The sequence below is a fragment of the Nanorana parkeri genome, unplaced genomic scaffold, assembly GCF_000935625.1.
Source record: "Nanorana parkeri isolate BGI_ZX_2015 unplaced genomic scaffold, ASM93562v1 scaffold127, whole genome shotgun sequence".
Taxonomy (NCBI): domain Eukaryota; kingdom Metazoa; phylum Chordata; class Amphibia; order Anura; family Dicroglossidae; genus Nanorana; species Nanorana parkeri.
This window is the reverse complement of record NW_017306395.1, coordinates 998,382-1,013,969: the sequence shown is the minus strand read 5'-3', so window position 1 is coordinate 1,013,969 and position 15,588 is coordinate 998,382. Positions and strand designations below refer to the sequence as shown.

General features: G+C 46.2%; 1 protein-coding gene across 3 annotated transcripts in view; it reads left to right on the top strand.

The window, feature by feature from the left end:
* The window catches only part of CTBP2 (C-terminal binding protein 2), an 84,289-nt gene that overhangs the window by 65,802 nt on the left and 2,899 nt on the right, over positions 1-15,588 (top strand). For all 3 annotated transcript variants that reach the window (XM_018553699.1, XM_018553698.1, XM_018553697.1), the window contains 5 exons: positions 5,839-6,053; positions 9,161-9,291; positions 10,122-10,249; positions 12,298-12,415; positions 12,874-12,929. In XM_018553699.1, the coding sequence (XP_018409201.1) occupies positions 5,839-6,053; positions 9,161-9,291; positions 10,122-10,249; positions 12,298-12,415; positions 12,874-12,913 (632 nt within the window). In that variant the 3' untranslated portion in view covers positions 12,914-12,929. The remainder of the gene's footprint in view (positions 1-5,838; positions 6,054-9,160; positions 9,292-10,121; positions 10,250-12,297; positions 12,416-12,873; positions 12,930-15,588) is intronic.

The window sequence follows — 15,588 nt, the reverse complement described above, 5'->3', positions numbered from 1 at the left end:
GCTGTGCCATCACCAGCTCCAAATGGTTGCCAGTATCCTTTTTTTTAAATTCTTTTGATCACCCTGACTCACGACTGCCTGTAGAAATTTAGGACAAAAGTTCCCTGGTTCTGGGACCCTAATGCCGAGAGAGGAAGGCTGCACAGAGTCATGTGATAAGAGGCTGCACTGTTCAATGTAAGGGGGCACTTCACCGCTGACTACCAATGTAAGGGGGCACTTCGCCACTGACTACCAATGTAAGGGGGCATTTCACCACTGACTACCAATGTAAGGGGGCACTTCGCGGCTGACTACCAATGTAAGGGGGCACTTCGCGGCTGACTACCAATGTAAGGGGGCACTTCGCGGCTGACTACCAATGTAAGGGGGCACTTCGCGGCTGACTACCAATGTAGGGGAACATTTCTCCATTAAATACCTTTTGTAAAGGGGCACTTTTCATCTGACCACTGCTGTAAGTGGGTACTTCTCCACTGACTACGAATGTAAGGGGGCACATCAAACTTGACTACCAGTGTAAAGGGGCACTTCTAAACTGACCACTGTTGTAAGGGAGCACTTTACCACTGACCAATAATGTAAGGGGCACTTCACTACTGACAGTGTAAGGGGGCACTTCTCAACTGATCACCGATATAAAGGGGCACTACTTTACAGACTGCCAGTGTAAGAAGGACTTCCCCACTGACTGCCAATGTGAAGGGGGCACTTCACATCTGACCACGAATGTAAGGGAGCACTTCACCACTAACCATCAATGTAAGGGGACAATACTCAACTGACCGCGAATGTAAGGGAGCACTTCACCACTAACCATCAATGTAAGGGGACAATGCTCAACTGACCACCAATGTAAGAGGCATTTCTTAACTAACCACTAATGTAAAGGGCCACTTCTCCACTGACCACCACTGCAAGGAAACACTACAATTATTACTGTAATTAATGTTGTATAGTGTGGGGTGTTTTTTTTGTACTTAATGTAAAATGAACTGTTGCTCATGTACTGTTAGTCATAGATTTTAATCATTTTAAGCAGAGGTCTCATTGACATGAAAATTATTTCCAGGGTTCCTGCAGAGGAAAAACATTAAGAGCGGCTGGCCTATGGATTCAGGCAAATATGAAGTATGCTTTGTGAGATGTCCACTGCAGCACTCCCTGTGTTATAGTAATGTCTACTGCACATAATGAGCTTTTCATCACTTCCACTGCTGGTGACATTTGCAATCAGCTTCTTTCTTCTAATCTGTAACCCCCTGTACTCAGCATATTACATCCCACTAGTCATCACTGTAACTGGCTGCACTGGTGAAGATGGCACAAAGTTACTTAGCATTAAGCTTACAGCTTACAGCCAAAGCCAGCGATACGGTTTGTTCAGTCGTTGTGGTCAGGTTCCAATGTTGTATTTTGTTTTATAAAGGAACCTGATACCTGATTTGTGAAATGTCTCCTGTAGATAGCTGGACAGTGTTTTTTGAATGGCCTTTATGGTCTAAAATAATATTTTAAAAAATGTATCTTGTATGTTAGGTTTCAGATGTGTTAAAGCTAGAGCTGCAGCTAACAATTATTTTCAAAATCGGTTAGTTAGCCGATTATTACGCTCGATTAACCGGTTAATTGGGATTTTAAAAAATGACTCCAGCGATGGACTACTAGTTTGTATAGTGAAATGGAAAGTGTCAAATTATACAGCAATCAATGCAGAATGCCACCGGCTATAGAGCACTACAAATCCCAGCAATAGTACATTATAGCTGGCGGTATTCTGCATTGCGCTGTATAATGTACTATTGCTGGGTTTTGTACTCCTCTATAGCTGGTGGTATTCTGCATTGCGCTGTATTGCTGGGATTTGTAGTCCTCTATACAGCGCAATGCAGAATACCACCAGCTATAAAGGAATACAACAAATCCCAGCAATACATTATACATACAGTGTATAATGTATTGCTGGAATCTGTATTCCTCTATAGCTGATGGTACATATACAGCGCAATGTACAATCAGCTATAGAGTAATACAAATCCCAGCAATACATTATAGATCACCATGTGTGGGAAAGTGCAGGCTTACCTGAGCAGTCTTCCAGCAACTTGCTGCTGAGATTGGGCCTGTCTGTTGGCAGCTGTCATCCCCCCACGCCTGCTCCTCCTTACTTCTTCTTCTTCTCCCCGCGTCCCTGTGCCGATCGCGGATGTGGGCGGGCGGTGAGCGTGAGGCAGGGAGGAGGTGCGGCGTGTGTAGAGCTGTGAACAGGGCAAACTAATCGAAAGCCGATTAATCGATGATTGAAAACGTTGACAACTTTTTCAATCATCGATTAGTTGTTGCAGCTCTAGTTAAAGCGGACCTTTACCCAGATCTGTAAAATAACAACAAACTGACCTTTAGAAATGTTTAGGGATGACAACCTACACACACATACTTCTAGATAATTGCCGGCTTTGTATTCTTTGCCTTCCTTATTTCTCTTTCCTTCCCCAGTCTTCTGACAGTGGCCATGTTTACTAAGGGTAGATTTGCTAAGGGTAGATTAGTAGCTCTCCTACTTCCTGGATTTCTGGCACATGTGACTAGGACATGTGACCACGCACATCATCTCAGGGGAGGAAAATGCCTTTTTATGAGATTTCCCAGCAATGCTCTGCTGATGACAAGGCATTCCTAGTGTGCATTGCTTTGGCAAACTGAAGTCATTTTGCTCTTTGAAAGCAGGAAGTGAATGCTCTGCAAGTGAAAGTATTTCATAATCACAGCATTTTACACCTGACAAGTCTGTTATTTTTCATCATCATCATCATACATAGAGGGATGCATTGGTAGAATGTGATTTTTGAGTGTAAAGGTTCACTTTAATGCGATCTTACAATATTAACGTTCCTTATGGTCATTTGAACTGTTTGAAACTAGTCTGGAACAAAGAGTTGTTGTGTGTGTGGTCACCAGAATCTCTAAAGAGCCATGTTGGTTGGAATAGCTAAAAACTGTATTGCCACATAATTCATGCAGATCTGCCTCCTGTATGTCAGAAATGCGAGTGGCCTTAAAGAATACCTGAACTGTAGAAGCTGTTCCCAAAAAGGCAAGCAGAGGCAAAGGACTAGTCACTTGGCTGTAATCTCCTCATGTCACAGCAAACCCCTTGTTGACTGGTAATCTAGGGATGTGGAGAGGCAGGGGAGGTGAGGAGAGGTGACGGAAGCACAGATTTACAGAATAAAGTAGAAGCCGGGGGTCCTTGCACTGCAGCTCCCCTCAGATACAGCTTTCTGTCCACCAAGGAGAGAAGACTCATCAGCACACTAGCAGTCAAAGGCAGCAGTGCCTTAGGTGATGTCACACTGCAGATATACAGCGATCAGTCGCCCAGATCACTTGTGCAGAACGAGCGGTGACTCCCCTGCCCTACATTTAGACTTGCTTGCCCGCAGCACCTGGAACTGCATCTCCCAGGCGTTGAGTGATGGGAATTGCGCACCCCTGCCTATGATGCTTTAAGCTAGGAAGTCTGCTTCCTGTAAGGTCTATCATCAGACGTGGAAGGTTTATTTCATTTGGTGTCTCCACTTCCACTTCATTTTCTCTGTGGGACAAATACGCTTTCCTGCAGCTGGGTCTCAGGATCTGCCTCTCAGCATTATCAAGGTTCAGCTTTCTGTTCTTTCTCTCCTGTTTCACTCCTTTATACAGGGGCTGTCCCATGTAGCTCCCTTATCCATTGCCCAGTGACCCCATGGGACCTGAATCTGGTTCTTTCCGCACTCCAGAAACTTCCATGTAAACACATTGGAGACATTTCTGAGAAAGTCGTTTTTGCTGTAGTTGTCACCTCGGGGTGTCTGAGCTGGTAGCCTTCTCCTGTAAAGAACCGTTTTTGGTTTTACATAGGAACAAAGTGGTGTTGAGGCCCATAAATTCCTTCTTGCCTAAGGTAGTTTTTGCTCCTCACCTCAGCCAGGTCATCATCCTTCCATCCGACTCCAGTTCACCAAAAGGAAATTTCCCTCCATTGAATGTGGTTTGGGCTGTGCGAGTCTGGCTCTCAGCCTCTGCGTAGCGTATCTTTGCTGTGTTTTCCTGCCCTCAGTTGGACTGGTGTTGGACGTCCCATTAGCTAAAGAGTTCCTGTGTCCCTCAGTGGAAGAGAAACCAAATAGGAGTTTTGTGCTTGCTGGAATATCCATTGAGTGACACAGGTCCCACCCCTCTGTGCATCTCTATAACATGAGGGAGGTGAACTGGGCAGGGCTGATAACTTTGCTTGAGGCCTCGTTCACACCAGACACAGTGCTTTCCGTCCCAATTCAGAGCAGAACGCACTGCACTGCATTGTGGCCGGCTCACTATGTTGTGGGGCAGGAGGGGGCGTGGCGGGCCATTGAAATGAATGACACCCTAGCCACGCACTCCAGCTGCAATGCAATCGGCCGCGCGGGAATGCAAGTTACAGCAATGCCTGCTGTCCGGTTCCAACAAAAGGCTGCAGACACTATTTTGTTTGGACTGGACCGGCCACAGGCATTGATGTGCCTTGCGCTCCCGTGCAGCCCCCTCCTGCCCCACAACATAGTGAGCCGCCCGCAATGCAGTGCGTTCCGGCCAGAATCTGTGTCTGGTGTGAACAAGGCCTGAAATAACTCTGCAGAAAGCACAGGAACTGATCAGCTCACTTAATCTCTGATCAGAAGTTGTTGTTTTTTTGTATTTCAACAAAACACTTTCAGTGGTATATTTAACACGCTAAGCGTTAATCGTTATGATTTACATATACTTCGGGAGTCTGTAAAAGAAAAAAAAAAGAAAAACAAATCTTGATTGTTAAAGCTTTAAAAAATATATGTACAGTATGTCATCATTTGCTAGGGGGTGACTGTTGTCCTTTCTGAGGTAGAGCCAGGCCTGTGCTAAGGAGAACAGATCCCATCATCTGATGTGGGAGAAGCTTCTGAGTGCAGAAACGAACAGCAATCAGTGCTGCTGCTTCAACAGGAAGTGCAAGAGATACACGTGTATCTATCTATCATTTTTTCTTTATCAACAAACATGTATGATAATAATACAAAGTCACGTATGTTGACTCCATCATGTGATCAGTCAGTATCGTTGTACTTGGTGTATATGTCAAGTCAAAAATGTATTTTTGGGGAAGGGTTAGAACACTTGTGCGGTTTCTATTGCTGTCTAGGAGATTTCCCACCACTTCCTTTCCTGCTAACAATACTTTCATCAGACAAGAAGTGAGGACAAATCTACAACAGGGACACATACAGAAGCTGAAATCTGACAAGGGGTCTCGCCTTCCCCATCTCTTCTAAAGCAAAGCATTTTTATTTTCGTAAAGTGTTGCTGTTGAAGAGTTCCCCTCACTTCCTGTCTGGTAAAACATTATCAGCCCGGACAGGAAGTGAGGGGAGGGAAATTTCTGTAATGGAGCCTTACAAATCTGGCAGAGGTCGTAACCCTTCTCCACTCCATCCAATACTAGGGGGTAAAAAAGGGTTTTGGCCGTGACATACACTGTCATGAATTTGTGGAATGTATTATTATTATTATCTGGACTGAAGCATAACCCAGGTGTGTGAATTTCATTGAACAGATTGTACACATACCTTAGTGCCAACAAAAGTGATTTATTGAGGGATTGGATATATTTAATGGGTTGGGGTTTTTAATTCAATAATAACGATGACATGATTTGACTTTGTGGGATTGGGGTGTGCAGCTCATTGTAGGAGAAGTTTTGATTTGTTCTGTTGCTCCATTTGCAGTTTTGGAAGTTGTATATCACGTCACGTTTCACCATCTGATGTTATTCTCTCCCCACAGGCCGTGTTGGGCAGGCCGTAGCGGTGCGAGCCAAAGTGTTCGGCTTCAGTGTTATCTTCTACGATCCGTACCTGCAAGATGGGACCGAGCGCGCTCTGGGGGTGCAGAGGGTGTACACACTACAGGACTTGCTTTACCAAAGCGACTGTGTGTCCCTGCACTGTAACCTGAATGAACATAACCATCACCTCATTAATGACTTCACAATCAAACAGGTAACAAGATTATTATGTGTTTTCATTGTACATCCAAAAACTGGTACAAGAGCAGCCTCCTTTCTTGTCGTGTTTGGGGTTTCTTCCATGAGCCTCTCTAACAATGCTCACTAAAGACACACCTATTATGTGCATACAGGCCAAGCAATACCGACCCATGACTCCATCCCAAACTGATGACTTGCAAGATAAAGTACCCCGGAACATCCAAACAAAGCCATTAGATCTGGCTTCATCCTTGGCTGTTCTGTCACTTTACAGTACATCGCGTCCATTAAGCCACTTGCTGCCCGGAGCAATTTCTTACATTTGCACACACATGATCAAATCAGAATATTTCGCTAGAAAACCGCCTCAGACCCCCAAACAATGATACATTTTCTGAAAGCAGAGGCCCCGTGGAATAAAAAGATGCTAGTTGCAATTTTTGTATGTAGCACGGTATTTGCGCAAATGTTTATCAAACAAGTATTTTTAGGATAACGTGCACTAAAATAAAATTTAGTGCACAGAAACAGAATATAATGGCCAATTTTGTTGTAAAATATAAGATGGGGTCACGCCGGGTAAATAGATACCAAGCACGTCAAGCCTTAAAATTGCGTGCGTCCGTGAAACCCCCAAAAACTACAATAACAAAAAATGTCTCATAGGCATTGCTTTAAGCGCTTTTACGGCTCATCAGTTTAGCGCTAACAGTGATTGATGGGCCTAGAATTATTACTCTCACTTGGACGCTCACGATGATATATAATATTTATGGCGCAATTTTTGTTTTTGCACGTAGGCACATCCGACGCGTGTTTGCGCTGCATGTGCGTGCACGTGGGGGATTGACAAAAAATTTTGTTTAGCATTTTTATTTTTTTGAATGTTACTTACATTTTGACATTTTTGTTTAACACTCCGTTTTATTGCTATTGCATAGGGGGCTAACAAGAGATCTGCTTCATCAGCTTCTTCTTCTGGCACCAAGAGCCGGAGACTGTGTAGTGACACCGGAAGTGATGTAATGCACATCACTTCCGGGCCCAGTGATTGGAGGAGAGATGAGCGGCTGGAAGCCGCTGGTCTCTCTTCTGATCATCAGGGGAGACCCTCCACGCCGGTCCCAGGCTCACAGGAGGGACAGATGAGCCTGGTCAGATCACTTGTATTTAAACAGCAATCGTCTGCTGTTTAAAACGGTACCAAGGACATGGCTGCAGCAGCCACGTTCTTGCTGTAACCACATCCAGCGGAGGACGTACAATTACATGAACCCGCAGGAAGTGGTAAATTCCTGTGCAGTTTCTACAAACTGTTTAGGCTGTTCAGGTTGCCAGCCTGAAGTGTGGTAACACACAGTGGAGGTTTCAGCACAATGGTCAATTATTGTCCTCTCCAAAGCCTCATCTATACACGTGACCAATAAAACTTCCCATGTTAATGAGCATACAAATGAGCAACGGTTGTAAGCATGTGAGATTGCAGGCAATAATGCAAATTCAAGGCTTGTTACTGCATGTGCAAACAAACTGTCGGGTCTATTCACGAAGCAGCCGAAGGATCTGGCCGTAGCTTTGGCCGATCCTTCGGCTAACTTCGGCCCCAGTAGAACCGAAAGGCTGCTGTACGGGCTATTCACTATAGCCCGTACAGCTCCCGAAGTCGACCGGCCGGCTCATATGCTATAATGCTTATGCTTCTCGAGCCTGCTTCTGACAGCTGGGCGGAGCCAGCCGTGATCTTTCAGAGAGATCAGAGTCCCTGGTTACCAGCTAACCAGGGACACTGATCTCCAGACAGCCTAACTCTCCCGGGCGCTCCGGGAGTGTCCCGCTCCCGGCCGCCAAGGAGAGAAACACTGCTTTTTCTTTTTTATTCTGACACGGAGCCGTTGTCTGGTGTCAGAATAAAAAATAAAATAAATTTTCACCATAGGAATGCCTTGCTAGATTCCTATTGGCTATTTCAATTTGCAATAGCCAATAGCAAACTAGCTATAGCACCCGCCCACTGCTGCAGTTCTCCATCAGGTCCCCACTAGTGATTGACAGCAGCAGTGGGCGGGTGCAATAGCTAGTTGGCTATTGCAAATTGAAATAGCCAATAGGAATCTAGCAATGCATTCCTATGGCGAAAATGTTTTTTTTCTCTTCTTTTTTTGATGGCAGCAGAACCGCCGGCCAATAGAAAACAGTTGGGCGGAGCTAGCTGTCACTGCTAGCTCCGCACAATCGTTTCTATTTATTTTTTTGTACTTTTTGTACTATTTTTCTGTTCTGCTCGGTACCACAGAGGGACCGAGCAGAACAGCCGAGCAGTGAGTGAATTCGGCTATTCACTCACTGCTGTTCGGGATCTATAAGAATAGGCCGAACAGCAGAGAGTAACCTGCTGGAGGTTCGGCTTAGCCGATCCAGATGTTCGATCGGCTGAGTGGAACTCCTTCTGCACTTCGGGTCGGCCGATCCAGATGTTCGAGCATGTTCGGCCGACCCGAAGCCACGCGAAGCCACCGATGTACGGCCGTCCGTTGGCTTGGAGAATCCAGATTGTTGATGACTGATTATCAGAGTAGCAATGAAGGTGGCTGCACGGTACCTAATGTGTGTATTGTACATCCATGCTTATGCTGCCTGTGTGACTATGCCCTCATTTTATACTGGCCATTCACATCACTGTGCTGCGGCAACGCACACTGGTGTGCTCTGGTGTTAACATGCATTGTGTTCAGCAGCTTCATTGGGAAGGGGCTGCTAAAGCTCAGAAAGATTGAAATGTGACTTGTCATTTTTGTAATCCACACATGATTCACATCTGTGTTGTGGTTTGCTATAACACAATCCCAGTGCGGTGCATAGGGGTGTCATTCAAAGTGAATGCCACCGCAGCACATAACACTGTGCTTGATGTGTTTGCATGTGTTGCAGGATTGTGCAGTAAAAATAAAAATGTTACAATGCGTTACTGCAGCACACTGGTGTGAATGGACGATGCGTTTTTCATCTGAGGGCTGATGTGTTACGGGATTGTGCCGTGCAGCTGATATTGCATGTCTGTATCACACGTCTGCGGAGTGTCTTAGAGAAAATTCATATATGATCTTTTTTCTCTTTCTCCAGATGAGACAAGGAGCCTTCCTGGTGAACACGGCACGCGGGGGTCTGGTGGATGAAAAGGCTTTGGCTCAAGCTCTGAAGGAGGGCAGAGTCAGAGGAGCAGCTCTAGATGTACACGAGTCCGAACCTTTTATGTGAGTAATCGGGGAGTCACCCCTAAAATATGCTTTTCAAATGAAGTGTTCCGTGCAAATACTGCACCTCTGAGGGCTTGTTCACACCAAATCTGCACGAGTTGCCGCACATGCAGTGCAGTGTGTTTTGCCGCGTTCCGGGCCGTTTATTTATTTTTTAAAATATATATATTTGTAGCCTAAAATGGGCTTTCAGTGCGTTCCAGGGCATTTGCATGCGTTTTGGTGCGTTCAGCTAAACTGAACCACCAATTACAATATGACATTGGCCTGACATCTGCGGTGCATTTGACATGCATAATCATTGGACTCGACTGTATATAGCATTCACGATGATGAAAGAGCATCAAAGATGCAGCAAGCTGGTTTGGATTTTTTGGACACATTGCACCTCAAATTCAGTGGCGTGAAGGGAGCCTCAGGGCGGGACAGGAAGATGGGCTGCCACTTGTCATGGCGGCAGGCAGGTCTAGGTTTCATCACCCTGCCAAGGAGATCATTTACCCGTTACCCCGTGGAGCCTCTCCCCGTCTCTAACACGCATACATTTCAGGAACACGCACTGAGAGTAATATGGAATCACTGATGTAGAACACGCATGCAAACCAGTTCTGACTTCATTTGCTCCATTTACGATCCGTGCTGCCGCCTCACAATGTACCAAAGCCAGGCCCAGCCAGGAAGCTAGCATTTCCATTCATCTTTTACTGACCACAAAGTTCAGTTTCCAAATCTTTTAGTTGTGTTGGTTTCTGGCGGTTAAGTACTGTACAATGCTTTCTGCTGTAAGGAGATCAGAATGATTGACTTTCTGTGGTCATGCCTTGCAGATACGCTCAGGGTCCTTTGAAAGATGTCCCTAATCTGATCTGCACCCCCCATACAGCTTGGTACAGCGAGCAGGCCTCCCTGGAGATGAGAGAAGCGGCAGCCACTGAGATAAGAAGAGCAATCACAGGTAGGTGCCGGACACACTGTACTAATATGTCACGGTGTGCAGAGGACTGTATTCTTTACATTTATTTCCGAGTCCTCAGGGAGCGCTAAAGCTGACCGCAGATGCTGAAAGCCTTTGTAGCTTAAAGGAGTATTGTGGGGAAAAGTGCAATACTCTCATCCCCATAATGACACTGAAGCCGTCACACGTTGGTTCTATCGAGCGACGACTGAGTGATGACCTACTGCCTATCACTGACTTCCCGATATTCTCCATGCAGACTAGTGACTGACCACTCCCCGCAGGGATTCCCCCCTTCCCTCTCCGTTCCTCCGGCACTGACTGGAGGAATGGGCGGGGGAGGGGGGCGGGCACAGCTGGCTCTGCCTCTAGATAGGCTGAGTCAGCTGTCAATCACCCAGCGGGATGGATCCCGACAATATCTATCTTGGCTGCAGCGCCACTCTGCTCTGTCAGCATATAGCGGGTAATAGCCCGCAGGTGACTAAGGCCAAAAAAGGTTGGCCCATCGTTCTTTTTAAGTCAATATGAAGTGTGAGGGTCTAACTGACTGACTGTATAATATGAATAGAGTTTCAGTTGGCCTTTCTATTCACTACCGTGTGTGTGTGTAATCTTAAAGGGGGTCGCACAACCCAGTGTGACACTTAGAGCGTGTGTTTGTTTTCCATATCGCATCCAAGAATAGATGAAGTGACGTATGTGCTTCGGTTGGGGTCACGGCACACCAGTGACAGGATAACTATGCAGGGGAAAGGTGTGTGCACTTCTTTTCATGTGTTGCACTCTTGCTGTCGCTCATTCACTGGTGAGGTTTATCAATGAGCCGGCCCTCGTCGGACGAGGAAGGGGCGACGACATATAAACAGGTGAATGTTTCCTCTCTGCCCTGCATAGCGAGCCTGTACCGTTGGTGACTTGCCATGATATTTCCTGGCCATGGTGCTGCTCCCTTCGGGGGGACACGACAATACTAAAGTACTAATTGTCACAATCATTAAATCACCAAACTTCTTTCCTGTCCTCGCTGGAAATCCCTCCAAAGTAGATATTTAATATTACGTTGCTCAATGTAATACATTGGAGCGTATTGGTGATCTGTGGTGATAATCTGTACATTCTTCACCTATGGAATGATAATCCTAATTGCAAGAAACATCTGTGTGCAGCTCTGGGGGGAGGTCACCCGGACAAGCTGAAATTATACAGAGCCTTCCTCCCGTGACAGGACGCAGAGTGTTTGCTCCTGCCAACGCCACATTCATGTATATGTGTATTACTCTGACATCAGCTCGTCAATATCCCTCACATAGCGGCTGAGGACGGGGTACGATTCGTCTGTCTTCCGATTTCTGCGCATTAGTTAGACATGTGAATTTCCGGTTGCTTCTGTATCACCAATATTTCTAACCTAGGCTTCATTCCATGCTATGGCAGCTGGCTGCCGCTGCTGTTTCTACATTCTGAAAATGCTAATTGCCTGACTGCCACACTCTGCTTCTTGTTTGAGCCACTAACCGTGAACAAGTTAGTATACGTATGAGGCCTTCTAATTTTATGCCGTCATTCATGGCAGGCAACCTCAGCACTCCAACTGTGCTGAAACTCCAAATCCCACCACATACTATCCTGATCATCCTTCTTACTACTCCCCCCGGTAGGTCTTTCCCATTCCAATCCTCTTTTTTGGTGAACTGGGCTATATCCTGACTGTAATAACATGCAGGAATGTTCTTCTCTTTATCTTCTGCACTCCTGGCTCTCTTACTATTGTAATGTTTGTTGATGTGAATGCGTTGTACTGTTATACACTGTTATAACTAAATATATACAAATTCCTGTAACTCTGAACTTGCAGTAATTGAGCCGCTTATAAAGTTCAGGCAACCGTTCCGATCTGTCATCGCGCAGGGTAAGAACAAGGGACAGACACAGGCAGCAGTACTGATGAAGCCAGTAGAACGGCCACAGACTGTAGCTATAAAACCCGCTCCATGGTGGCGGCGGCGGCTGCTGCTGTAACATTGTGCGACTTCATTTCTCAACAGGTCGCATTCCTGATAGTCTCCGAAACTGTGTGAATAAAGAATTCTTGTCTGCAACGACTCAGTGGGCTACAATAGAGCAAGCAGGGACAAATGTGGAGCTCAATGGTGCCACCTACAGGTGAGGTTCCAGCTTACGCCATCATTTTTGTCTGCGCGCTTTCAAGTGCAATTAACATCCAAAAACTGGAGGAAGTTCCTGTGACCCGGAGCCGGCCGCTGTGATCAGTTCCTACGAGCAGTTAGGACTGTACAAGCCAAAGCAATTAGCCGACAGCTATCATTTTCTATTTCCTTTCCTCCTGTAGTACTAGGCTGCATTTATCAAAGTGTTTGTAATAAGAACCGACTGCGTTACCCAACTGCAACCACTCCGATTCAGACTTTCCTTTTCCATTCTAAGCAGTTGGGTCCCGAGAGGTATTTATTCCAGACATTCTGATAAAAGACTCTTTGCCTACTGATATTCACCATTTGTATCCCCCCCAAAAAAGGAACAACATTTGCATTTCATTTGTACACACCTGATACAGGAAATACTTGCAGCGCTGAGCTGTCCTCCTCTTCTCCTTCATGTAGATCTGTGTGCGCACAGCCGCTCCAGGGAGAGAAGCGCTGACCTCTGCCTCCAGCATGTAAGTTCCCAGGTCTTTCATATTCTACATACTAACACCGTGACACATCCACGCTTTACACGGGACAGGCTGTACTCATTCTTATTATACACTTTGTACCGTCTTCTTCTCTTTTATGAAGCGCTGCACAGTTTCAATACAGCAGCACCCTGGTCATGAGAGCTTACAATCTAGTAGGAGGGGTAAGCAATACAAAAGGCACTCATTGGGAGAGATGAGGTGCTGCAAGATGTAAAAATGTGGTGTATGTGGTGGTGGGAGAGGCTTCCCTGAAGCGTTATCAAGAATGGCCTAAAGGTGGTCAAAATAGGAGATCAGGTTCCAGAGATGAACATGGGAGGAGGAGGTGGCGAGTGAGCTGGAGAGCAGCGGAGTTTGGGTGACATTTGGAGATGAGGCGGGTGATGTAGGTTGGGGCAGAGTTGTGGATGGCTTTGCATGTTATTGTTAGTATTCCCTATTTTATTTGTTGGGCAAGTGGCAGCCACTGGAGGGAATGGCAGAGAGCGGCGACCACTGAACACTTGTAAGATGGATGAGTCTGGTAGCAGCATTCATGATAGCCCGTAGAGGGGACAATTGGTTGAGTGGTAGGCCAACGAGGAGGGAGTTGCAGGATAACAAAGGGTGAATGAGAAGCTTTGTGGTTTAATTTGTTAAGAAGGAGCAAAAATGTTGGAAAGATTTGGATAGTGCTTGGACGTGGGGCTGAAAGGAGAGGTCCGAATCAAGCATTACACGGAGCACCCTGGTCCGATTGTGATGGAGAAGTCAAGGGAGGGGATACAAAGGACAGGAAATATTATGAGCTCAGTTGGACCGTGTTCACACCCTGGTGTTCTGTGAACATATTAATAGAACGTGTCAAAAACATAAAAACATGCTTGCAGTGCCATTATTTGTTAATGGAAGGCCAAACGTGGATGAGGGGAGGGGAGGGGGGTAATGGGGCGACGCATGCAACAAGAAACCAAGGGATGCCTGTAGCAGTATTTGCTACATGAGCTACTTTCCCACATTTGTTGCACATGTGACGGGATGCATGAACGAACATGATGCGTCTTTGCGGTAGGCTTAGGTGTCAATGGGGCCATATGAACAGGTTGAGTTTGAGGAAGTGGTGTGACATCCATGTGTATATGTCAGTGAATAGATGAGTGATGTGTGAGCTAAGGAGCAGAGAGATGCATTTGTGTGTCATCAGCATAGAGATGGTTTTGGAAGCTTTGAGAGATGAACTTACCCAGGGAGGAGGTGTAGATAGAGAATGGTAAGGGCATTGGGGGGAATGGGAGAACCCCCACCCCCCATGGAAAGAATAGGAGATGGAGCAGTGGTGACACTGAAAGCGTACCGAGGTAGATGAAACATTGCAGAGCACAATCTTGGAGGGCAAGGAAGTGGAATTCTGTCTTTTTTTTTTTTAGGTGAAGCGAGTGCTCAACTGTGTCCCGGCAGCAGAAGGGTCTGTCCGTACGAGTATGGAGTAGGAGCTGTTGGTTTGAGCAGTTTGTAAAGGTAGCAGGGCAGGTTCTGTGGAGTGTTGTAAATGAAAGATAAAGAAGGTTGTTAATAGTGAGTTGTTCTAGAAGTTTGGAGGCAAGGAGATGGGTCTTGAGTTGCTCAGACTGGAGGGGTCCATTGCGGATGTTTTTAGTAGGGGTGGGAAGATACCATTAGAAAAGGAGGGATTCCAGATGCGAGGAAGGCTGTGTAGAATCGAGCTGGAGTGGTCGGGGGCCCAGGGAGCAGTTGGTTAGGTGGTGTGGGACAGAAATGTAGCAATGTTGTGGTTACAGGGTCAAAAGAAGAAAATATTGAATGTGACGGTAGATGTCTGGACAGTGGAGACTTGGTAATGAATTGCATCGACCTTGCTTTAGAAATGATTGGTGATCTCCTGGGCAGTGAGTGAGGTGATGGAGAAGGTGGTGGGGACAAAGTAGGGAGATAAAGGTAGAAGAGTTGATGAGGAGTGGGTGTGGATGAGTGTGTTTGGCAGCACATAGGCGGGTCCTGTATTTTTTGTGAGCAGATTTGTATAGGGTGAAGAAGTCTTGCAGGCCTTCAGATTTGTTATAGTTGCTCAGGAGTATGACTACATGACTTTGGCGACTTCTAGTGTTCTCTGCTTGGTGATGTTTTATGGGTACAGGCCCAATTCTGTGAGTGGGGGCAGTGTGCCCATACAGGATGAGAGTGAGAAGTGGCAAAATTGATTTGTGGGGATAGAAGGAATCCAACTCCACCTCCATGTTGTCCAGTGGAGGGGTGGGGGGGGGGTCCCCATGTGAAAGGGTAGATGGTGAGACAGAGTCTGAATCTCGGAGCCAGCTTTCAGTTAGTAGTTAAAGGGGGTTTGAGGTACAAAGGTTGTGGATAGTGGTGAGCTTGTTACAGACTGAGTGGCCATTCCTGAGGGGACCGGTCCTTGGGAGCAGAGGAAAAACAGGAGGCAATAGGTCCAGTAAAAGGATGAGAGTGACATGTATATGTAGTGGGGAGGAGACGAGGGCTGAAGGAGTGAGAGTTTGAAAGAGAAAGGTTACTATGGTGAGCAGAGGGTGCATTAAATGGAAACATTTAAAACTGAAATGCAAAACAAATCTCGGCCTGAAACTGAAATCCCCCCCCCCCCCCCCTTTTTTTTCAACTTTTT